General features: G+C 41.4%; 1 protein-coding gene across 1 annotated transcript in view; it reads right to left on the reverse strand.

The window, feature by feature from the left end:
* STK32A (serine/threonine kinase 32A) overlaps positions 1-25,260 on the reverse strand; it is a 63,972-nt gene that overhangs the window by 5,703 nt on the left and 33,009 nt on the right. The window contains exons 5-10 of the mRNA XM_053376646.1: positions 19,205-19,242; positions 14,640-14,729; positions 11,630-11,727; positions 8,329-8,445; positions 1,399-1,524; positions 652-780 (exon numbers count right to left, since the gene is read on the reverse strand). Coding sequence (XP_053232621.1) covers positions 652-780; positions 1,399-1,524; positions 8,329-8,445; positions 11,630-11,727; positions 14,640-14,729; positions 19,205-19,242 — 598 coding nt within the window. The remainder of the gene's footprint in view (positions 1-651; positions 781-1,398; positions 1,525-8,328; positions 8,446-11,629; positions 11,728-14,639; positions 14,730-19,204; positions 19,243-25,260) is intronic.

A 25,260-nucleotide genomic window follows, 5' to 3' on the forward strand; every position in this document is an offset into this window, starting at 1 on the left:
AAAGCATTAGGGTGGTTGCCAAGAAAACAAGAAGGTGCTCTCCTATCACAATCAGTAAATAGTACAGACACAGTTTACTTTCCCCAATCTCTTCCTTGTCTGAACATGAAGGGCTAAGAAAAGAGAAAGAATTATACGCCTGTCTGTTGTAGAAGGGGGGTTTCAGTAAGGGCCCTTCAAGCAGGTTATTGCTAACAAAAACCTGACACCAAAGTCAGAAAACATTATTTGCTATTAGCAATTATTTCATATTCCAGCAGTTTTAAAAGTGGACGTATAGAAAATATAGCATCAGTGACGCACAGTAAAAAAGCAAATAATTTAGAAGCTGAAGGAACTACTACTTCCATTATTATCCAAATCTGCAGAGACAAGCAGCCAAGTAGGGTGATGGCTTGCCTATTTTGGCTGCAATCTTCTCTTCAAGCCACTCATTTGGAGCACTGCCATTAACGTCAATGCGATTAGACCTGAGTAAGCAATTTGAGCATCACTGTCTCGTCTTTTGAGACCAATATGTCAGGAAGACATCTAACAAAGCTGGAATGCATTAAAATGCTGGCATCTTTACATCGGCAACAAGTCCACTGGTCTGTGCAAATATGAATTTCCTCGACTGAAACAAGGAGCCCAGCTGCCTCCAACTCTCACCTCCATGGAATCATTTTTGCCGCTTTCCTTCTCCTTCTTAGCCAGGCGCTTTTTCTTCTTATGAAGTGGCTTGGACTCCAAGATCATTTCTTCAAGTTCAAAGGTTGGGTCACAGTTCAACTTCCCTTTCTGGGGTAAGGGGAGAGAGAATGTTCCAAACAGAATGAGACTTGCATGGGAAGCTGACTCTATATCTATACTTTGGTTCTATACTTGGAAAAGAAACCATACCAAGAGCTCCCAATCACCTTGGCATCACCTCCCTAAGTGGGATTGGGCAACTGGCTGAGGTAGGCGGAGACCTCCAGGTATCCCACTTGGGGAAGGCGAAGCCAAGCCTGTGCTAATGGTGTCCCATAGGGTCCAGGGGACTGCGCACGACCACGCAAAGGGCACCCCCATTTAATGTGGGGAGCAGTCATTACCCCATCATCCTATTCACCATCATCTAACTGGCAGGGGAGACCTGTTTGATCTGTGTGATTCACTATTTGTTGCCAAAATTTAATGAAAAGCAAAAAAAGCCACCACATTTTTGGTACGTAGTTACAACAAAGACTACTCCCCCATCATTCCCAAAAAGAGGAGTTTGGCCATCACTGTAACCAATGAACTGGTTTGTTTTTAAATTGCTGGCTGTGTAAGCTGTCTTTTGTGGACTTCAATCTGAAAAGCAGGCTAAAAATATTCTACAATAAAAAAAACCTATCATTTGAGACTTTATATAATTAAAAATATAATCCTTACGGTAGGAAGGAATCCAGGCTCTACTGTCTTTTGAAGTACAGCATCCCAGTTGATATCGGACAAATAAGCAAAGTCTTGGATATCGGTCAGTTGAGAAAACCGTTCCTCTGTATTTATTTCCATTAACTAGAAATGGGAATTAAACCAGCTTGTAAACATGATAAGGATCAGAAGAGAGAGAAAACAACAAGATATTTTACTGTAAATTAGATACAGGAAATGACGGTGGTTTGAATCACTGTGCATTTCAGTCAGGCATGAATCCCCATTAAAAGCCATACGACTTAATTTAATCATGACTAATTTGCTGCATTGGTTTCAAATGCAATGGATCTTAGTCACAACTTTCACTAGATCAGGACCATTGTGCCCTAAGCATAAAAGAAAAAAGGGCAGGTTACCAGTTTTACTCCTGATAACTCAATAGAGAATCCTCTTATACAACTATATTGTGTAGCACAGCACAGAAGCAAGTCTAATCTATTGTTCTAATTTGAAAATATAATTAGGTTTTCCAGGAAGGAGAAAAGCCGTAATCCAGTCTATTTATCTTTACAGTAAAACATCTGATTGGGTTTTACGTAAGAAATCAATAAAATTTTGAGACAAAAATAAAGAAGCAGTCTAGGGCAGAAGACCAATTGGAAATTCATACGCTCCATTTTTTAAGTTGGCATTTACTTTTGCAGGCAACAACTGGTAGATCTCAAGCTCAGTTGGGTTATCTGAAGAGTTGCAACACATGAAGGGCAGTACAACTGTCACTTGCCATACAAACTTCAAAAATCTAACTTGTTGAACTAAGGGCAACAATATAGGGGTCTTTTCTGACATTCCTTGGGCAGCTTGGGAAGAAGCAGTGGCTCTTGTACTACCTCACAAAGAAAGTGTCAGAAGCCCTGGGTTATATGAGAGAGGTCCATGCTGCAGCTCCTTCACAATGAAATAATACTCTAGCTTTCATGAAGGATGGCAGTGGCATAGGAAGGAGAAGCATCATGACTCTTCCCTGAAGGCTCCCACCATCACTTTAGAAGCCAAGAGGGAGCTGCACTGTAGCAATTTCAACAGGAATGTAACATCAAAACGGTAACCACAGTTTTGCCTAATAAATTTAGGCTTTTGACAGTTTTTATCCATACAAAAGAAACATATTCAATTTAGTGACAAGTTATCCGTGGAGTTCAAGGACTACAGTCCCTACATTTCCTAGATATTTGCTCCATGATGGACTGGTGACTATTCTGGCAGTTTCTTCAAGCTGCCTTGTTCTTATTTCAAAAGTTACCACTATCCATTCTGCATAGCCCTGCAAGTTTGGTCTTCTGCTAATGCTATGAGAAGAATTTGTAAGCGAGGCAATTATAGCCGTGCAATAAGCAATTTAGGTATCCAAAAGCATTGACAAAGGCCAACGTGCTCAGTGGAATACATGTTGGTCTTGAACTTGTGAATTCAAATTTATGACCCATAGATTCATTGAGTAGCCTTGGGCAAAGTTGTAATCTCTTCACTCCCTTTCTGTGAAATGGGAATAAGTGTGGCTGTTCACATGGGGTTTTTGTGAGGACAACTGACAACTGAAGATAAATGGAAAACTTTCCAAGAGAAAACCAGCGTTCTAAGTAGCACAGCCTCAACAAACTTAAGGAGCTGGCTTTGGACAATGAAAAATCCTTCTACCTTCCGTTCTCCTGTAAGACTTGGCATTACAACCAAAATCAGTTAGAGCTAAAGACCGCAAGTTTGGTTCCAAAGGTCAAACAATTTAATTTGCATTGACCAGAAATCAGCACCACCATAGAAGGCCTTTCAATCTTTTCTCTCATTTCCATACATCACACTATCCATGACTGAGTACAGAATCTGGTTCTTTTCCTTGCTGGATGCTTGGCTGGCTCAGAATGAGAAAGTGTTCTACTTCAGCAGTAATTTACTGAACTCTTTCTTCTAAGTAAGTTAAGCCAAACACTCTACAAGTATCTACTGCATTTGAACAAATTATTCAAAAAGTCCTGTTCTGACAGATTTATCTCAGAAAGATTTTGCAGCAGTACTTTATTTTTATTACTAGATAAATACCCACATAGTTCAAACCAATTCCTGTTGAAATCAGATCCCCCTGTGGTTTATACAAATGCCACCAGTGTACACTGCCCATATAGTGTTGAATATTTTTCTTCAAACATTGCCCAGGAATCAGCAAAACATTTCAAAATGATTCATGTAGAACATGAATGCAAACAGATTGTTTTTGTGGGAGCTGCAAATCGTTCAGGGAAATCAAAGCCAGCCAGTTACTTCCTCAGCCTGCTTCCATTCATATGCCAGACTGACTGGAATGGGATACTCCTGCTGAACTGCAAACCTACAATTATGCAAGTTCCTAAAATGCTCCTCTAACACCTGCAAGCCCATACAAGCATTTTTCACATGAGAGGTTTACTTGGTTTCCCTTTGAATCTGCCTGTAACGCAAACAAAAAACCTACACAGGTTGCAGCACACATTTAATTTCTATTTTCTTCCCTTTTCCATCCTGCATTACCAACCTTGCATAACTGGCAGTAGAGGGGCTGAAAGGTGTTCAGTTTGTATGTGGCAATGCTCCATGCCTGATTTAATGCACTGAAACCTTTCTTATGAAATTTACTTGAGACAAGTGAGAGCCAGGACCAAACTTGACATCCCAGTTGGTCTCATCTATAATACATAATGGCTGCTAAAACAAAGACAAAGGGGGGCACAGTGGAAATTTAAATAGCGGTGACATTGCATCATTAATTCAAGAAGGAACAAAAGGGCCTGTGGGGGTTCCAGAATGTCATGGCACAGGATAAAAAGCAAAGTAAAATGACATAAATAAATATAAAGGAAATCTACAGAAATGTGGAGTTACTACTCTGCCTTGGCTAGTTTCAAATGCAGATATTTTTAGCAGTTTTTATGTGTATTTAGGTTCAGAGTACACACAAACACACACAAAAAATCTGGACAAAATAGTTCTTCTGATCATACAGCTACCACCATACATGCAGGTTTTGCCTAATAATTTGTTCGGCAATTTTCCATCTCCTTGGTGCCATCTCTTACAGTGCCACTGTTAGGTCTCACATAAAGGCAGTGGACATGAAAAGTCAATATGTAGCCAATGCATGCATGTGTATGGGACTCTGAATATATGGAAGCTTTTCACCGTGTAAAGAACTATGTGAAGAGCATATATTTGATACTAAATTTTGAAAAACATTCAGGATTGGGCTGTGGATTTGGAGTTTTAGCCCAGCATAACCTGCTATGCATTGTGGGGGGGGGGGAGGGTAGTAGTAACTAATTCACTGTCTACAGTTTATGGTCCCCAGCCAAAATCATGTCTTCAAGATCTATTAATCCTGCCTAAAAATATTAAAATATTGTGGGTTTTCTCTTTACTAAAATGTAAAACAACTAAAAACATTTCTAGCACGCTTGGTTCATGTGTGTGGGTTAACAATATGGATCTGAAGTTCACCGTTACACTATATCTCCACCTTGGTCTGGGGGTCATGTGGCAAGGCAAACATCACCCCCTTCTGAAATCAGACTTCTCCCTGCTACATGGAACTGTGCACCTGAGTGACTCTGGCCAAAGACAGACAAGAGATCTTCTCAGTTCTGCAGAGGTTTTTTAGCTAGAGATTCTGAACATCAAAAGTGGAGATTCATGAATAATAAAAAAAAACCTCAGAGTGCATCACTGAATGATAGCCCAATTTCAGGGTCATTTTGTTAAACTGCCTAATATATCATCTCTACACCACTTGCTGCTACAAATATTGCTGCCACTGGGGGCTGTGTAATTGCCACTTCCATTCTAGTACCACCCGTGCCCCCTTCTGTTTTCTCTTCCCCCGGGGTAATAATGAAATATAATAGACCTTGGCCTTAACTTTTCTCAGCCTCAGCAGCAATAGCAGCAGCAGTCTTCTCAACTGAATGGCCTGCCAAGCCTTCAGTTTCTCGAGGCAGTTCCGTACAACATTGATTTAAAAATCACAGATAGAGACAGAAACACAAATACCAGAACCTGCACGCAGCACACATATTAACCTATTTTCTTTTCCATGGTCTCTTTTGAGGGGGTTATAGGAGGATACTGAAGCTATACATACATAAACCTGTGCAACAGGACTCCCTCTCCTTTCCCCATATGAAACTACAACACCGCACTCTCAAATCTGGGTTTGGGGTTTGGGGAAATGCCTAAACGGATTTTGGAGGGTGCATGAAGAAGAGGAGTTTGGATTTGATATCCCGCTTTATTACTACCGTAAGGAGTCTCAAAGCGGCTAACATTCTCCTTTCCCTTCCTCCCCCACAACAAACACTCTGTGAGGGCATGAGCAGAGGAAGTCCACTGAGCAGACAGAAGTCCTTGAGCTAATGCGAAGATTTTGCTGGATATAAACCCATTCTTTTAACAGTGCAAACCTATCTGTTTTCTCAGATGAAGGCTCCATTGACTCCATTGAAATTACTCTCAATTAAGTATGCATAGGATGGTAGTCTATCTCTTCTTCCCCAAGTTACCTATATCAATGAACCCAATTGTCTTATTTTACTTTTTTAAAAAAAAAAAAAAGCTTATTTGGGAGAGAGAAATGTAACCATCTTTCATAACTGGAAATCGCTAAACGGTCCTGTTTATGCCATTAATCTTGGATGTGAGACCAAATTAATTTGTACCACTGTATCTGGTATAAAAGGAATTATGTGAATCTCCTTATGCCATTTATTCCGTATTATAAAATATTTTGTTATGTAAAAATGGTTCACTACATTTCCCATTTCATTTTCATACCAGTCAGAATGAATTTATTTGGAATGATCTTGAACGGTGATGGGGAATGTAGTCCTCTAGATATTGTTGGACTACAGCTCCCATCACCCCTGGCCCCTTATCACAGTGGCTGACACTGATGGAAGTTGAAGTCCAATAACATCTGGAGGGTCAAAGGTTTCTCACACCAGGGTCTTGAGGCTTTGAAATATTGTTTTATGACAGGAATTGCTGCTATGGGGAGAAGGATGTCACACTGCAAGCACCATACTGAGCATGAATCAGTTAGTTGCAATCAAGTATTAACTGAAACTATAGGACTTTTAAGTTAGCCATGAGGTCCTGTTAAGTCAATGTTCATTTATTTCAGTGGGTCAACTGAAACTTAGCTGAATACCACCTAAGTTTCTGTTGAATTGTGCTAACTGAATGTTTGAACATAGATTCACATTTTCATGGACTGAACCCATTGTTTTTTGCTGCATTAACTTCACCTTTCATTAACTTCACCTTTAATCAAATCATGTTTTCAGGCATTACCAAAACATTCCCTTTACAGAAAGAAAGAGGCTGAAAGATATAGTTGTACTGAGACTTTCCCAACAGCAAACCTTCCAAAAAGGCATCCCATTCCAATTTCCTCTGTCTGATAAAGAATGCCTCTCAGCCATAGGTAAAGGTAAAGGTACCCCTGCCCGTACGGGTCAGTCTTGACAAACTCTGGGGTTGTACGCCCATCTCACTCAAGAGGCCGGGGGCCAGCGCTGTCCGGAGACACTTCCGGGTCACGTGGCCAGCGTGACAAAGCTGCATCTGGCGAGCCAGCGCAGCACATGGAAACGCCGTTTACCTTCCCGCCAGTAAGCGGTCCCTATTTATCTACTTGCACCCGGGGGTGCTTTCGAACTGCTAGGTTGGCAGGCGCTGGGACTGAGCAGCGGGAGCGCACCCCGCCACGGGGATTCGAACCGCCGACCTTTCGATCGGCAAGCCCTAGGCACTGAGGCTTTTACCCACAGCGCCACCCGCGTCCCCCTCTCAGCCATATTTTCTGATAATTCTTATGTTGACAAACTGTTACCGCATGGAAATATGTGAATAGAAGTTATGAATAAATGATGGCAAGTGAACATCTCTACAGAAGCTCGACTGTCACTTTGCCACAGGGAAAATGTGATGTCTGGAAACCTTCTCAAGTGAAAGCATGCTGAACTAGCAGGTAATTCTCTCTCTCTCTCTGGTAATTTTACTGAAAACCATTATGAGGTGGGGGTTTTTTTTAATTTACAGCAGTATTTAAATACCCATAAAATCTAATAATAAAAAGATGTAACATAAGTCCACTGCAAATTTTTCTCTATGCCTCTACAAGTGGGAGCCAACGAAGTGCAGCAGCTGGCTTTTGTGTGGTAACCTAAAGTCATGTAAAATTATGTCACACATTTTGTGTTAGCAGAAATTACTGTGAGGGGTGGGGGTGGAGAGGTGAGACATTGGCTTCTTGCTTTTTGCAGCAGTCGCACTTCTCCTATAAGTCTTGGTGTACTGAGCTTCCACTCAGAAGGTGTGGGAAACGTTTGGTCTTTTAGATATGTCTGTGTCCAGTCCTGGGCACCACAGTTTAAGAAGGATATTGACAAGATGGAGCATGTGCAAAGGAGGATAAAGGGCCTGGAAACCAAGTTTGAGGGAGTTGGATATCTTGAGCCTGGAGAAGATCAGACTAAGAGGTGATATGTTCACCACCTTCAAATATCGGAAGATGAAGCAAGCTTTTTCTGGATTCAAATAACAAGGAAGGAGAATCTAAGAAAACTTTAGGGGAAATGTTCTGATGGCAATAGTTGTTTGACAGTGGAACAGACTTTCTTGGAAGGTGGTGGACTCTCATTTATTGGAAGTTTTTAAATAGAAGTTGGGTGGCCATCTGTCAGGGATTCTTTACCAGTCATTGAAGGGAACTGAACAGTGGTTAATGGCCAGGAATGATGGTAGTAGTAGTTCAGCAACATTGTTGGGGGTGGGTGGGCTGGGGTTCCCCATACCTGTTCTAAAGCAAGCACCCTTCTCTTTATTGAAATCAGCCTGCCTCCAAAAACATGTCCCACTTACCTTTTGGATTAAGGACACCATATCCTTTGACCAAGCAGCAGGATACATAACTGTGGCTGTCTTGAAGATGTGGGCAATTTCATTTGCAGCAGTACTAGAGCGAATGTGATATGGCCTCTGTGAAGAGGAAAAGGGGGTAGGGAGCAAATAAATTTTGAAACAAATCCCTCATCCAGCAGCTGCAAAAACCACATTATTTCTTTCAGACCATTTCTAAGCAAATGACCTCTGCTCAGGTGGTCATTGTGCTGATTTTTCCAAAGCCCACATTCTTCCTGTTCCCACCCGCATCTCTCCTCCATCTCGCCCTGCTGTTGTTCTCAATTGAACCATTGAACTACAGTCACTGGGGAGCCTAATTCAATTGAAGTAAATAGATCAGTGCAGGAGAGGGCAGCAGCAGCAACAACAAAGCTACATTTGAAAAGCAAAATGTAAGGGAAGGGATCAAGGCTTTGCACTGTCATCCAACCAGCGTTTCACTAGGACAGCCTGAGTGCAGAGGAAATCAATTTACTGCTGTTTTTAAAAAGCAGAAAACAAACCAAAATTCTTTCCATATTCCCTGAAACATTTAAAGACTGCATTATCCTGTTTATATCTGGAGTTGGAGCTTAACTACCATTGAAGTAAACTCTTGTTTTTATCTCCTTTGAAACAGACATTGACCGTGTTTGCATATCATGCTAAGCCATAAAAGGATGGTTTGGTAAGTCACACTTGCATGAAGTGCAGGCTGACAGAGACATCCGGGGGACTCCCACTTTGCTCCTCCCACCACAAAGGGGATAACCCAGGAACATGCTGTTTTGTGCTAACAAACCATGATGCACTAAGCCAACGACAAACCATGATTTGCCAAACATCTCATGAAAACCAAAGTAGAGGGTCTTGCCGTATAAAGAACTACCCATTCAAACTAAGTGCCAAATTAGTTCAGCATTGCTTGCTGTATGGTGGCTGACCTTATAGCCCCTGGAAAGAGTGAGTTAAACTATGGAGTTTCAAACAGTCCATAGAGATCATGGACAGCTAACTTACAGCACAGCCACCATAAGTAGCACAGGAAGTGGGGATATATGTGACTCCTGGACAGTTATGGTTAGTGTTTTCTGTACAGAAAGAGGGTGCCCTTCTCAAGGCGACTACCAAAATGTTAAAAAGAACCTATAACAATATCACAAAGAATAAAATTACCTAAGACACATCTAAATCTCTTGACTGTAGCAGATTAAAAATGATATCAGAAGACAAAAATCATCCAAGTGCAAAAGCAGGTAGCAAAACTAGCACATTTCTGGGTACAGGCTGGAGTACAACCTGCATTCCTGCCTGCCTCTCCTGCGCAGTTCAGTTAAGATGCCCTGGCATGGGGAGATACATAAGGACTGTAGGGAACAACCCTCTCGTCCTCTGGATTTTTACTTCTGTCCCATTTGCCAGAACATTCAGCCATTACTAGTATAGATCCTCAAAGGCGAGACATGAGGGGCAAGAAATCTGCCAGGCTTCCAGGAAAGATTTAGATACAAGAACATTTCTGAATTATTATAAGCAACTTCTATTCACAAGATTTAACTCTACAGTATTTTTTTTTCTTTACAGGGAAGATGGAGGAATACTTCACCATGCCTGTAGTGTATGGTAACAAGGCATGAACATTTTAATTTCCTGCTATGTCAAAGGACTCCTTTGGGCAGAGTAGAAATCCAATAAAGCAAGCTTTAAAACGCATTACTGTTTTTCAGGTCACCAATACCTGAATGTTACTGCAACGTTGGATTCAGGGCTTCTCACTCTTGCTGACAACCTTAGCAAGTGGTTATTGAAGAATGCCCATGTATAACAGGAGAGTGAGAAGCAAATATCTAACCCTAATAAATGTAGACCACTTTAGGGAACATTGACTTTGGGAGACATTCCCAGGCATGTGGAAGAATACATACAACTGAAAAGGCAAAGTACATGTGAAGTAAAGCGCTGCAGTGTAAGGAACTAATTTTTCAATCCCTGTTTAGGTTTTTATTAGCAGCAACCATATGCATAGCTTATATATTTAACTAAATCTAAATGGATAGTGGAAACGACTAAATACAAATACACAATTCTGTCCAGCCAGCAGCACATTCACAAATAAAATATATCTATCTTCAGTTGCATGTATACATAATATTTTAACACGATACTGCATTGTTTGTTTCCCCCAGAAACAAAGTGGGGACTGAAACGATATCTAAACTTGGCTACTTCATTCCCCCACCAACATGCAGTTGTGACTTAAATGACGTAACATTTTGGATGCTTCAGAACAGCTGTTTTGGATGAAAAAGCTAAGGTATCCTTAATTAAGACTAATTAAATTAAAAGTAATTAAAATTTAAAACTATGAGACTTTTTAAAGAAGCAATTTTAAGCAGAGGTTTAAATTATTTCTGCCCTGCTTACTTTACCAAAAGATCCGACTGGTATAAATATAATTATTTAACAAGAGCAAAACAAAACAGAAGCCTTCTCCTGCTTTTTTTATTATTAAGGTTGAAATCCAACAGAAGGCTGCAATCCTGGGTAGTCACAGATGAAGAACATGTGCAGCAAAATGCTTTTTTTCTTTTACTGCAGCTATCACTCTGCTGAGCAGCTTGTAGGTTGTGCAAGGTGATCGGCTGCAGCAAAAATATTCTTAACATCTCCAGCTAAGCACGTGCTCCTCCCACACCTTCACTTGCCTATGTATCTCCAGGGCTGCAATCAATGGGACTGTTCACACATAGTTTATTGCAAAATTGATGCTAATATTCTATATGCTAGCAATGCGACATATTGCTCACAAACGTTTATTTAAAATTTTTAAAAAAGCTTTTAGGTGTATCCATTGCAATAAAGTTCCCATTTTGCCTACTGGTTTGACCTAACTTCTAAAGACTCCCAGAAAACATTTTGGAACTATGTTGTCATCCAGTCCAGCAACAAGGCATGCTGGAACATGAAATGTGTTTGATTACTAATTCACACACAGTGGTCCATTTCTTCCTCAAACCGCAGGATCATTCTGCAGTTGTAAAATATCTTTCTACATTTTGTTCCTGCTGAACCCCTGGTATATTGTCTAGCAACTGCTATATCAAAAATTCATATTTATCAGTAAGATAATCCCTTTTTTAAAAAAACAGCAGTGATTCTCTCTGTAATTTTAATGAGTTTATCATAAAAATGGACACAGAGCTTGAGAGCTGGATAACCTGAAAACGATGGGTTAATGAATGTATAGAGCAATAAAGTATATAAATGAACAGTACAGTACCCGGCCTCTAAGAAGTTCATAGGCTGTAATGCCTAATGACCACCAGTCAACAGCATAGGAATAGCCAATGGGTTTTATAGAACTGAACATCTCGGGTGCTGGGGGAAAAGAGAAAGTTGTTATTTGCTTTCGTTAGTAATCTTACAGCAAGATTATTGCCTTTGCTTCCATTGGTGTGAGCATATATTCCAAATGTCCAAATGGGGACAGACCCTTTGGGGGCCATGGCTGGCTGGCTACTGGGCCCACCTAGTCAAGAAGGGCTTCCTGATTTGCCTGGGCAACAGTGAGCTATGGGAAATGAACTAAAAGAAATGGGAGCTGAGAAAAAGGCTGCTATCTACCTAAGCCTTGTGAAATGCCTTATGAAAATGGGACATCAACAACTATTTTTATTTCTGTATTAGGATTTAGTCTGCCTCCTCTTTAGTTTTAAGCTGTTAAACTAGCCTTATTTAAAAGCTTAAAACTAAAGAGGAGGCAGACTAAATTTGTATTGTTTTATACACTATTGTATGGGCTATTTTTAAATGACGCTTTACTTACACTGACAGTATGATTAGCTGCAATTTTCTTATTTTAAAAAATAATTTAATTTTTTTAAAAAAAATGTTATCGCTGTTCATTTGATATTTTTTTAACTGCTTTGGCGATAATCTCATGGAAATGTAGCCTACCAATAAACATGATGATGACAATCATCATCTCCCTGGCTCTGGTGTGTTTTGGGCTGACATTAAGCTCTGATTCCTATCCTGGTCCCTTGAGTCAGTTTCTCTGACGCAGTCATTAGCTCCCCGTTCCTGTTCCCCTCTTACAGCTGCTTATGGCTCAGCCCTGACACTTTACTTATCAGAAGGAGTCAATATTTTGCCTTTCAGAGAGATACAGCTTTAAACATCTGACAACAAACATGTATACCAGAGTTCTTTAGGTTTTGCCTTCTAGAGATGTCGCCTTTAGGTTTTGCCTTCTAGAGCAAGGAACAAATGCATCTCAAGTCTGGTACACATGCATCTAAAAAGTTATGTCCATACACTGCCAATATACTTCTTCCCTTCCATACCTCCATAATAATCTATTAATCAAAGAGCCATTTTTGCTGAACGCCTTTTAAATTTTGCCCATATTTATAACAATTGCAACCAAGTTCACTGCAAGATAAGAATTCTATTCAACCATCATAATTTACTTTTCAGCCATTGTTATGATCAGTTTACTAACTACTTTGGAAGCCTGTGGCCATCAGGGTCTGACAGAGAATGCTTTCCCTTTGGAAGTGTGCAGGATATTCATTCCTGTGCCAGTAAAGGCTCACCTGTTTGCCCAAGCATTTTTAGTGTATTTAATGAGTTAATTGACTTGGGGTGAGTAGCCCACTCTGAACTTTCGTCCACCTGCTTTGACTGTTCAAACTGACTTTATGGTTTATCAATTTTTTAATGTTTTATTGTCATTTGTATTTGGATCATGACCCATTGTGAACAATCACAGAATACAAATATCCCCAGCAAATATATAAACAAATATAGAAGGCAAAAAAGTATTTTCAAGCAATGTATTTTTGGGAGTGGGGAGATACTTAAGAAATGATATTTGGAATGAGAATGGGGGGGGAGGTATAAGCACAAAAGTTTTCCCCTTCCTCTGTGAATGTTCTCATTGCCCTCTAACTAAAAGAGAAGATGAAGGCGGCATGACATCCTTCTACTTTTGTCACCTAACCAAAACTACCATCAAGAAAATGAGCTGGGAGAATTCTGCCATGTTATTGAGGTTCAGAAGGTCACTGCACAAATGCACGGAGCACTGGGGAACTGACTCATCATGCTTACGTTCTCTGGTTCTGTACAAGTTTTTACACTTATGAATCACAATCTCCAGGTCACACTTTGGCTGACTGTTTGACGCACTTGTGTTGCAAATGCACAAATACCTATCGATCTATCGATCTATAGATATACAGTATATATGCATGAAAGTCCCTCTCCTGTTCCCCCTTGATCACAGATAAAAGCTTGTAGATAAAAGCTGAGCAGACGCATGCATTACAGCCATCAAAACATCATTTAATATTGTCAAATGGAAGTGGCCTAACTTTTGCTCAAGTGCTGGGAGGGGAGTTGCTAACTCCGGTGTCTGACCCATAGAAATGGTGCCCTCCTGAACTGGAAGACCGTGGCTCCTTAAGTTTGGACCTGGGAGACCAGGATACAAATCCCCACTTAGCCGTAAAGTTCTTTGAGCCACTCACAGTCTCTTGGCCTAACCTACCCTGCAAGGTCGTTGTGAGGGAAAAAAGGCAAGAGGGGAAACCATGTGCACCATAATAAGCAAACAAACATTCAAAATAATAATAAGCAAACAAACATTCAAAATTAAAACAAACATGGAAAAAATACAACCATATGAAATAAGTCATCAAAGGGAGGGTACCAACACACAAACCCCACTACCTCAGGCAGCCAAGTTAAACAGACAATTCCTGGAAGTGAGCACTTGTTAAATTCTCAAAGGGTATGTAATAAGTTCATTATATTTCTTGGTAACCATAAAACAGGGGAGGGGTGTTGCCAGTCATTCAAGGATGATGCATCAATATTCTGTATATCCATTTATATTTCAAAGGCTTCTCCCAGTTTCATGTGCCAAGCCAATGGGCTGGGCCACCTTTTATCATCTCTGTAGGGCCTGCCCACCCAACTGCAGCATACATCTCACACACAAAACCCAAGAACCAATCATGCAATTTTGCCCTACACTCTTAAGATTTTAGGCACCTAGGCAGCAATGAGATGGGGTTGGAAGAGGTGGAACCAGTATGCTGGTTCCATGTATTAGGCTGGATGGAGTCTCTTCTAAGCTGGACCTTTGCTTCTTAAAAAGAAGAAGAAGCAGCAAAACTGTTTTAATATCTGGACAGAATTAGAATTAAAATGCTCAGAGCACAACCCTAGAACAGAGGTGTTACCAACAGAAGTAAACTGTGCCTTAATTTTTAGCTACTCACCCATATATGGTTTAGTGCCAGCAATAGTGGTGACCTGAGTGTCTTTTGTTATCACGGTGGCAATATTGAAGTCTGTGATATGCACATGTCCTAAGAGAGAGGTAAAGAAACCATTTTTTACATGAGCATCTCACATCTACATAACATTCCATTCTGGCATGGCTATTCATTTTACTATATATAATTACGAGGAAACAGGCAGCAAAGAGTATCAATCATTTGCACTATGTCCTTTGAATTTGCTCTCTTCCCTGCAACTTTTCCTATTAAACACCGAGGCCCCAAGGCAGGAAAGTGCAAGGTGATTGCACAAGCCAACACCTATCAACTCCCTTACTGAACAGCCAGGGAGGAAATATAAAAAGTACCCTGGCTGTTGAGCTGGCAAGGTGCTATAATAAAAGCAACACAGTAAATCCCTAGGCTCCACGTCCGTGGCACTGCTGATCAGAAATCAAAGCCAAAATCTCGCCCCAGCTGAAGCAAATGAGTACTCTGTTTGCTCAACGGAAGAGTGAAAATGGGATTTATAAATAAACTGTGGCAGTAGAAGTAGTGATTCCTCCAGGGGAATGTTTCCCATGATCACCTCAAGCATACTTCAGTACCTCTAGTGGCTATACTGCAAACTGCTCAAAGATGGCCGGACATCACTCTCTGCTATGGTCCTCTACCAGCCACGGTGCTGCAATGAAGTTTTTTGGGTGAGCAAATGTACTGCTGATGCCTTTTTTTGCATTAGAATGGTCTTTCTCAACCTTGGGCACCCCCAGCTGGCAGGAACCAGTTCAAGGATGATGTGAGTTGTAGTCCAACAACATCTGGGGACCCAAGGTTGAGAAAGGCTGCATTTGAAGCTTAATCTCAGCAGGCAGGGAGAATGCTTTAAGGGATATTGTCACCTGCAGTATGAGAAAACCATGAATTATGATGCCAGAGTACATCTGACATGCGCCCCCCCTCCCCAGCAACTAATTTGGCAAGCAGCACATGCATAGCCTGAACCATCTTAGAGAATCAGACACCATGGTGCCCCCTTCCTTGTGGCTGTAGAGTGAAAAAGAGAAAAGAAAAGGCAAGCCCCAAATGACTCCTCAGAGAACTCTTAAGAGAGGAGGCAGTGAAAGGCCAAGGCAATATTCCATCCTTGCATCACTTTTCATTTCCTCTCTATTGCTCTCCTTTCCCTGCGGGAAATTGCATTAATAAAATAATGAATTATAGATGCCATTATTTTTATTCAACCTTTGATATTCTTTGGGAAAGAAGCAGGGAGATGGCATTTTGGCTGTCTTGTTTGTCAGAAGTTAATTCTTGAAATACAACCCAAAGTTTCTAAAAAAGCAGAAGTAATTGGAATAGTAAACTGTAAAACTGAACTATTAAAAAAGCATGTTATGGGGAGGACCTCACACAGAAATATCTTAACTTTTAGTATTTTGAGAAGAAGCTAGGTGTAGTTACTACCACACATAAGATGTGAATGTAATTTTCTGAGCAGCACCATAAATAATTGTGCATCCAATTTGGTTTTAGACTCTAGAGTTGATTAAAAGAAACTTTTAAAAAACCTAAATAAAAATGTAGTTAACATTAAACTACCAAAACAGAATTAAAAAACGCAAGGTGTTGTGCATGTTAAAGAAATGTTTGAAAACATGATATTCATTTGCGAATGCTGACAATCCCTGACTAATTTTGTTAATGGTGAAAAACTTAAGAGATATTTCATCAGTGAAGCACAGTTACACCTGGACTAAAATATATGTATATATGTATATTTAGATAGTAACAAAATTTATCTGGGATTACCAGCATGCAGATGTAAATGTCAACAATCATAAATTGTGGACATTCAGTATAATGGTATGAGACTTTAAAAAATGTTTACCAAGCAAAAGTAAGATTTCCCCCCCCCCACCAAGTGAAATGAAAAGCTATGAACTCCCCCCGCCCAGTCCTTTTTTTTCTGGGGGTACTCAAGAGTATGCAGTGCCAGAACCTTCCCCCCAAATGTTAACAACTTACTGTAACAACTTCGTGGTGAGTACTGACACCTTTTTTTCTACCCAAAAAACCCCTGCCTCTGCCCAGCTGATCTTGCCCACTGAAGTCTGCCTTAACATAACCTCTTTCTCTCACAGGGTGCTTTCGCACAACCTGCTTAATGAACATTCAGCCTGATTTGCTTGCAGGGACATTAGATGGTTTTTTAAAAAATGGAGCATCCATTCCTATTTATTTGTGGGGAGTTTAGACGATGCTGCATCAAAGGAAGTGTCATTTCACACTTTTCAGTGTGTTTTCCCATCACCTTCCTTGTTGCAAAAAAATCCAGTATTTTGGAGAAGTGGGCTTGTTTCACAAGAGCTCCAAATCAGCCTTAATTATGCAACCTGAATTTGCCAGGGGGTGACTGAATCCCACCCAAAAACAGAGACAGTCTGGAAGCACCCACAGTTTGGCATAAATGTAGCAAAGGTGCGACAGATTGAGCTTGAGTTTGAACGACCATTCCCAAGGAGAGAGCAAGTCACTGGAAAACAAGCACAATCTTCGCGGTCTAAATATAGATAGAGATGCTGCTAAAACAATGGCTGAGGGGAAAACCAAGAACAAAATTGAACTATAGGTAAGAGGCTCTTTGCACGCATGAGTGGAACCACACAACTCTCCTGCCATGGTTGGAGAAACACACAGAGAAATTGCAAAGAGGAAACAGTCAGAAGGGCATGGATTTCAAGGGCATGTAGAGAAAAGACAATTCCAAATAGAATTCTGATGCTGTCCCAAATGCATCAAAAATTGAAAAGCCTCTGAAGCAGTTCTTTTCAAGTGTCTTCCTTGAGCCCAAGCCTATGACTAATATCTGTCCATTCTCCAAAAATTATAGCATTTAGGCACATATTAACATCAATGGAAGTGCAAGTTCCTCCTCTTGAATTGTTTGTTAATGTAAAGTTATCAGAACATTGCCTGTTCCTCGCCTTCTCAGAGTGCCTCAGTCTACCACAGAGTGGACTATTCTGGGAAACAGCAGAGAATAGCTCACACAATATCCACACCTTGTGGAGGCAAAGCAGGGAATTTACTCTGTATTTAAATGGTATGAGAGCAGCATGACAAAGAAGATGCTCTTGAGGAACCTCTTCAGAAGCACCTAAACCATGGATGTTGCTGGGCTCCAACTGCCATCATCCCTGGCCATGATATCTATAGTGGATATGAGTTTGAATTCAACAACCTTTGAAGGACTCCAGGTTCCCCACCCCTGGCATAAATGGTTTTCATGTGAAAAATGCATCCATGACCCAGTGATCTCATGCATACTGGAATGAAACTGCATTGAGCCTGCATAGGGTGGGAGTGTTTAAAAAGGAAACTTGCCTTCAAACAGGCTGCATAAAACTTTTGCACATTCCTGTGGGGGAAAAAGAGCAAGCAAGGAGGAAATGCTCTGCAGCTCAGCATCCCAAATGCACCTATAGTACTCTCCAAACACATTTCCCGTTATCTCTGATTGCACAGCTATGTTGTTGCACTGCGGTGCGTCTGAAACACTGAGCCACAGCAGGTTCTCCTTCAAAAGCATCCAAAATTAAAACCGTATTCTACGGAGGAAAACATGATTGTTGTTCGTGATAAATTTATCGGCCTGGTTCAGACATAGTGCTAAGCCAGAGAAACTTGGTTATGTATGGGCAAGCATATCAATGCTGTCAATAAATAAATAAATTTATGACTCCACGCCACAGTGAGCTTTGTGTTCACTGAGTCCCTGTTCCCCTTCCCTAGAAAGACAGGAAGGTGACACAATGGGCCAGATTATTTGTCCAGTTAGTATTGCCTATTCTGACTGGCTGCAGCTCTCTAAAACCTCGAATACAGACCTTTCCCATCACCTGCTACATGATCCATTTAGTTGGGGATATGAGGAATTGAATCCCACCCCTTTAGAATGCAAAGCATATATTCAACCACTGAGCTTTGGCCCCTGCTTGAATCCATCACACACAAGGAAAAACTGGAATAAAAAGGTTCCACTTTTGGTTTTGAGTAAATCATAGTTTCTCACTCAGAAATTGGTGTGATTGGTTCCTACTATGAATAACAAACCAGATCCTGAAACCACCAATTGATCCCGGCAACTTTGAACTAACCTTTGTGAGATAGTTTCCCCATGTTCAGACATGATGGTAAACTGTGGTTCATTCAAAACTAAAAGTGGATGTTTTCAAACTCCTCTCCTGGCACATGAAAGAAGAATGGTATAGCATGCAAGAGGAACCTCTGAACGAGGCCATCATTCTAGTTAAAAGCTGGGTCACAAGGTGCAGATGAAGAACACCTATAGTTAACCTGGCCTGCTGTTGTCATTCATGCCTTAATTCAACAGAAGCACAGAGCTAAGGTAAAATTTATTTATTTTTTGCCTCAGCCTGCTTTCCATCTCACAATGACATGGTGGCTTCCTAAAGCCTGCAGTGCTCACCTAGGAGACAGTATTTTGCTACAGGTTTGCATGCATGAGGATACTATTATAGTAAGAAACAATTGGCTCTTACCCTGTTCATCCAGCAAGATGTTATCAGGCTTTATGTCCCTAAAATAAAAGATGGAGAGAGAGAGAGAGAGAGAAAGAGAGAGAGAAGGTTCCAGTAGTAGTTAGTATTACATCGGGGCGGGGGGGGGGGGACTTACTGCAGCATGATCACGTTCCTCGTAAAAACTGAAGGATACCCAAATCACTCTTAGCAATCTATAGAATGATCCTCAAGTCCTTCTGTTACATGCCACCCACTGATTGTAATCATACCTGCAGTTAAAACTCTGTAAAATGAACAAAAAACTGTCTGGAGCCCATATGTTCCATTTAGTAATACAGGGACAACTTCTGATCTTTCACTCAGGGCACAATCAACTTAATTTGTCTACAAATAACTTTTAAATTGCCCATCAACTTCCTCAACAGCTGTAATGCATTGCAGAAAGTGCTTCTGGCCATGCCCTCTACTGAGCAACATTATTTCCCCCTTCTTGTTCCTTTCCCCTTATTTCTTTGTGTGAAGCCTGATGAAGAGTTCTGTGACACTTGAAAGTGATTGCACTACTTTTTAAAATTGTCCTTATAAAGATATTATACTACTGACCATGTTTGAATTCTCCCCACCACCACCACCCCCCCAATAGAACTGCTTGCAGTTGTCTCCCCCACTTTGTGGTTGAAATGCCAAAGCGCCCAGTAAACATATGAGGCCATTGATTTATTAGTCCTGTTAGCAGAAGCATGCACAAGGATGTCTGCTAGTGCAACAAGGCTTCTCCCATGTCTCTCAAATATAGCACTGGGGGAGTTGGAAGAACCCATAGAACAGTGTGCAGGGGGAGGAAAGAGGAGAATGTTCTGTTGAACTGAAATGCTTGCGCTGAAAGAATATTTACCTTCGCACAACAATGAATTCCTCCCATGGTTAATAGGATTTGCAAAGTGTTAAAGTAGAATATATTGGTGTAACATTATTGAACATTATTGGTTGAATCCAATGTGCCCATGCAGTTCCCCAATGGAACAGGACTTCTCCTTCCTCTCCTTACACACCCTCAAAATCTGCTCTACGGAGTCTTACAATCTGAAGACTATCCGAAAAAAATGGCAACAGGAACTGGGTATTACCATTCCAAATGAAATTCATGCATAATAATCACAACACACTCCTTCTCCCCCAACATTACTGTCTAAACCTAAGGTTTGCTATTTCCCTTGAACATCCTGATTGTTTTCTGGGATAACTAATGTAATCCCGAGTATAAACTCCAAGACACTCTATATATTATAGATTACTGTAAACACTAGAGCACCTTTTCCTTTTCAATTTTGCATTTTTTAAATATCCTTTCCCTTTCAGTGTTTTAGAAGTATGACCCAGATAGGCAGACAGAGAGCTCCATCAGGATATGGAACCCAATTTCACTGATTTTTCGCTTGGAACAAACACAGTGGGAAACACAACTTCTATTGGCTTTGACTTTTCAGCTGCTTTCCTTAATGCATCAGGCTCTTTTCCCCAAAAGCAAAGTACCCTTGGCAAGACATTTAGGACATGCTTAGTCCATTGAAAGCACTTTTACAACAATGAACAAAAGGTGCAATTGCAGGAAGACTGTAATGGCAAAAAAAGTTCAGTGTTCTTTTTGAACTTATCGATTCACATACTTCCGTCTAGGCCACCTCCATGGCAACATAATCTACGTTCTGGATGTGACTTCTACATCTTCTTTTAAATGCAAATGTTGGTACTCACCGTGATAAGTTCCTTATCTGTAGGGAGAAATATGATCCTAGGTGGGTTGTCCCTACCCATCTCACCACTGGCAAGAAGTAACTTTTTTTTTATTAGAGTTTATCTAGCTTGTAAGGGATGCGGGTGGCACTGTGGTCTAAACCACAGAGCCTAGGGCTTGCCGATCAGAAGGTCGGCAGTTCAAATCCCTGCGACAGGGGGAGCTCCCGTTGCTTGGTCCCAGCTCCTGCCCACCTAGCAGTTCAAAAGCACGTCAAATGCAACTGGATAAATAGGTACCACTCCACTGGGAAGGTAAACGGCGTTTCTGTGCGCTGCTCTGGTTTCGCTAGAAGCAGTTTAGTCATGCTGGCCACATGACCTGGAAGCTGTCTGCGGAAAAACACCGGCTCCCTCGGCCTATAGAGCGAGATGAGAGCGCAACCCCAGAGTCGTCCGCAACTGGACTTAACAGTCAGGGGTACCTTTACCTTTATCTAGCTTGTAATAGTCATGAAGGTGGAAGGTCAAATGGCCACCCAGAGGAGCTCAGGTCCCAAGTGCTGCCAAGGCAGCAGTGCTGCTAATGAGATGGATTGTGATTCCCAATGATGCCCCACATAGGACCCCCCACATACCCCCTGGTGAAGCAGATCCTGATCTCACCTGCCAATGATGCTGGGGACATAGACATACAGACATCATTTTATTTGTATGCCACCGTTCCACAGTTCAAACCACACTCAAGGTGACTTGCAACATGAAAACCCCCCACATAACTACAACAAAAGTAGTCATAAACAGGAAGCAAAACATTAAAAAATGTCCATTAAACTTTAATTAGTTTAATGTTAAGTAAACGTCCAGTGCGCTTCCAACGCCATAAATCTTATCTCAGCAGAGAATTTTGTGCAGCGGTTTAAGAAGGCAGGAGAGTCAGTACCTTTCAATGAAGAATCCTGGAGCAAGCACTTTGGAACTCAGGAAAAAACTTTATTTACAAAAGAAAAAAAACCCCGGCGATAAAGCACACATGCTCTTATCTCCAGCATAAAGAAAACTTTACTCTAAACCTAACTCATATCAGCCCACCGGCCACAAACTGAGTGAACTGACTATTTATACAAACTAACTCACATTCTTGGATGCTTAATGACTTCCAGCTGCTCAGTGATTAGAGCGACTTGTTACCTCTTAACCCTTTAGTACCAACAAAAAAAAAAATAACCACACTGAACAATTTCCACATAAATCATAACAGGATCTAAAACGAAGATACAAAAAACCAACAGTAGCTCCCTAGCCCAAGAGTCTGTTCAGCAACCTCTGCTTTTGCAGCTGGAGTCAGTCCAGGCTCTGCCCTTCCCGGCCAGGCGGGGAAAGGCCTTCCAGGACTCCCAGCCAAGATGGGTGCCTCCCTTACTGCCAGTCAGCCCTGCGATTTAATAGCTTTTGGGTTCTTTTTTTATTTCCCTTTTAATTATTTCTGTAGGCTTCCCTGCTAGTGTAACAATAGATTCCCAGTACACCTGGTGTCTTGTGGGAAGCTTGTGAAATTCTGCATAAAAGCATTGAGTTTACAGCTAAAATAGTTGTAACTCCTGGAGAGTTGCCCGATCTTTCCATTTCCAAGAGCAGCACTTATGCGTCTGGCTGTGGCTCTTGGGAAGGAGGAGCCGACCCTGGAACATGAACCCTCCTCTAAGGGTGGGTAGCTTTGCTAGATCAGGAGCGACTGAATACTGCCGCTGCCGTGGCCAGAACAGAGCTACACAAGGGGAGGCCTTGTGCCCCTTGGCTCTGGATGGGAGGGAACACATCCTGGCCTCTGATGGGTGCAGTGCCTCTGTGCATGTGCAGGAGATCCTGATGGCCCTGCACACATCCAGTGTGCCATTCCTTCCCCTTGTCGGACTTTGGGTAGGAGGAAAGGAGGACCCCTCTTGAGCCCTGTGAAAGACGGAATTACCCCTTGGGATGAAGTCGGGGTCTAATCACAGTGTGACAGGAGCCTTCTGAATGATACATGACTCCTCACAGATGAAAAGAGTTGATGAAAGAAGCATTTGACCAAGGAGAGAGAACCCCAGGGGTTCCAGCCCTGGCCCAGGCTGCCACCCATCTGTGGATGCATTCAAGATTACATTGCTGCCACCCCCCACTGCACCCCAAATCAGTGCATTTTAAGAGCAGTTGTCATAGCTATTTTCTATTGAGGGAAAAATCACCCAAATTCCTAAATAGTACCTCAGCAGCAAAGTTATCCTAATTACTCAGTTGCATAAGCTGCTATGTTCATAAGTTCATGTGAACAAGCCCATGTTATATGAGGTTAATTCCCCACCCTTTTGTTGTAGCTGTTGCATTAGCAACATCATGCAGGCCACATAAAAAGTATTTGTCAGTCTTGCCATGAACTACTGATAAAAACAGTGACAGCCACTCACGCAGCATCTACGTACGAGGAACAGCTGGCTGTCTCTGTCCTACTTACAGACAGTTCCTTGCAGCAACAAGCAACAACCAGTTTGTCATTCTAGACCACAGCAACCAAAACAAAAGTCTGCACCAGCTGAAAGAAATATGATGCAAGTCTCCAATACCTCTTTCTAATATCACTTAATTTAGAAAAGGCTGCCATTTCCACAGAAGAAACCTAACAGCAATTTAAAAGCAAAGAAAGGATGTGAGAAAGCTTAACAACCCAACAACAAGAACTCTGCACCATGTTCACTACTATTAGGGATGGGAAAATCTGTCCATTTTAGTTTCACATTTTACCAGTCTTTGACTCAGTTCTCCACATCAGTTTACAGAAAACTTTTAAGTCTTTATGAAAATTCATCAGTATTTTAGTGCAAACTTTTTTCAAATATTATTTTTGTGTGTGCAATTCTGCCTTATGCACACATTTCTGTAATGCATATTTCCCCTAATATTTATATTTTCCCCAATACAACAAGTTTTTATATATAGTTAGTCTCACATAACTAAGCACTTCTCCGACTGCACGAGTTTCCAAAACTGAACTGGGGGGGGGGGGGATTCCAGAGCGTGACATCTCTGATGCATTTGTGATTTCTTTTTTTTCTGAAGAATAGCCCAGGAACTTTTCATGAATGTTTAATTGGGAGAAACAGCTGGGGGCAAAATAATTTCCCAGATGCAAGAAAGTATTGCTTGGCCACTTTGTGATGTGCTCAGATTTTATATCTAAGCAAAGCTCTGCTGCATAGCTGAGATTGTCCCTGACCTCAAGCTGAGGTTTGGCGGTGCAGCACGAGGTCACAGACATGATGCCAGAGGAACAGAGTGCTGTTCACCACAATCTTTGAGATTTGTATATTTCGGCTTACACCATGTCTCAGCATAATTTCACCAACTGAACATTTCCTGTTCCCTGCTTCACAGCACAGACTGCTGGCATAGGTGGGGATAATGAGGCCAAGACATGAGATAAGTCTAACTACAGTGGTACCTTGGTTTCCAACTGTTTTGGATTACAACCGTTTTGGATTACACCCACATCAAACCTGGAAGTGCTTGTCCCTTTTTTTGGATAACAACCCAATTTTTTTTCATTACAACCCACATTTTTTTGGGAGGCCCCACTGGCGAAAGTACGCCTTGGGTTACAATCTGTTTTGGTTTACAACCAGACCTCCGGAACAGATTATGGTTGTAAACCAAAGTACCACTGTACAGTGAAACCTTGGGTTACTTACTGTCCTCCTTACAAACACTTTGGGTTACGAGCTCCACTAACCCGGAAGTAGGTGTTCCACGTAGCAAACATTGCCCCCGGATGCAAGCGGAAGTTGCGCGCCGGCGGCACAGCGGGAGACCCCATTAGCGAAAGTGTGCCTCAGGTTAAGAATGATTTTGGATTAAGAATGGACCTTAGAACGAATTAAGTTCGTAAATGGAGGTAACACCGTAGTTCCAGACCCCTGATCATCTTGGTTCTAGCCTTCGTAAGATTGCTGTGGGCACCTATTTGTCAGGGCACATAGTGCTTAGCACCTCATTTTCTGAAAAGGATGGATCTGAACGGATGGGTGCTTATTCACAGCTGCAATCCCTGTGCTAGCTGCTCCTCTGAGCAATGTGCTATCTGTTGAAAAACATTTCACTGCTTGTAAAATCCATTCCCACATGGATAGTACCTGCTCCGGCATGACAGTGAAACATGCTTATTCCTGTTCATTAGAAAGAAGTGAGCAGAGATTTTATCCCTCACATCAGTCCAATGAAGGAGATTAGACCTAGTGTCACCACAGCAGTGAGGTAAAAGTGTCACTTCCATAGCTGCAAGATTCTGGACAGAGAAAAGAAAGTAC

This window comes from Podarcis raffonei, chromosome 2 (genome assembly GCF_027172205.1).
Source record: "Podarcis raffonei isolate rPodRaf1 chromosome 2, rPodRaf1.pri, whole genome shotgun sequence".
NCBI lineage: Eukaryota > Metazoa > Chordata > Lepidosauria > Squamata > Lacertidae > Podarcis > Podarcis raffonei.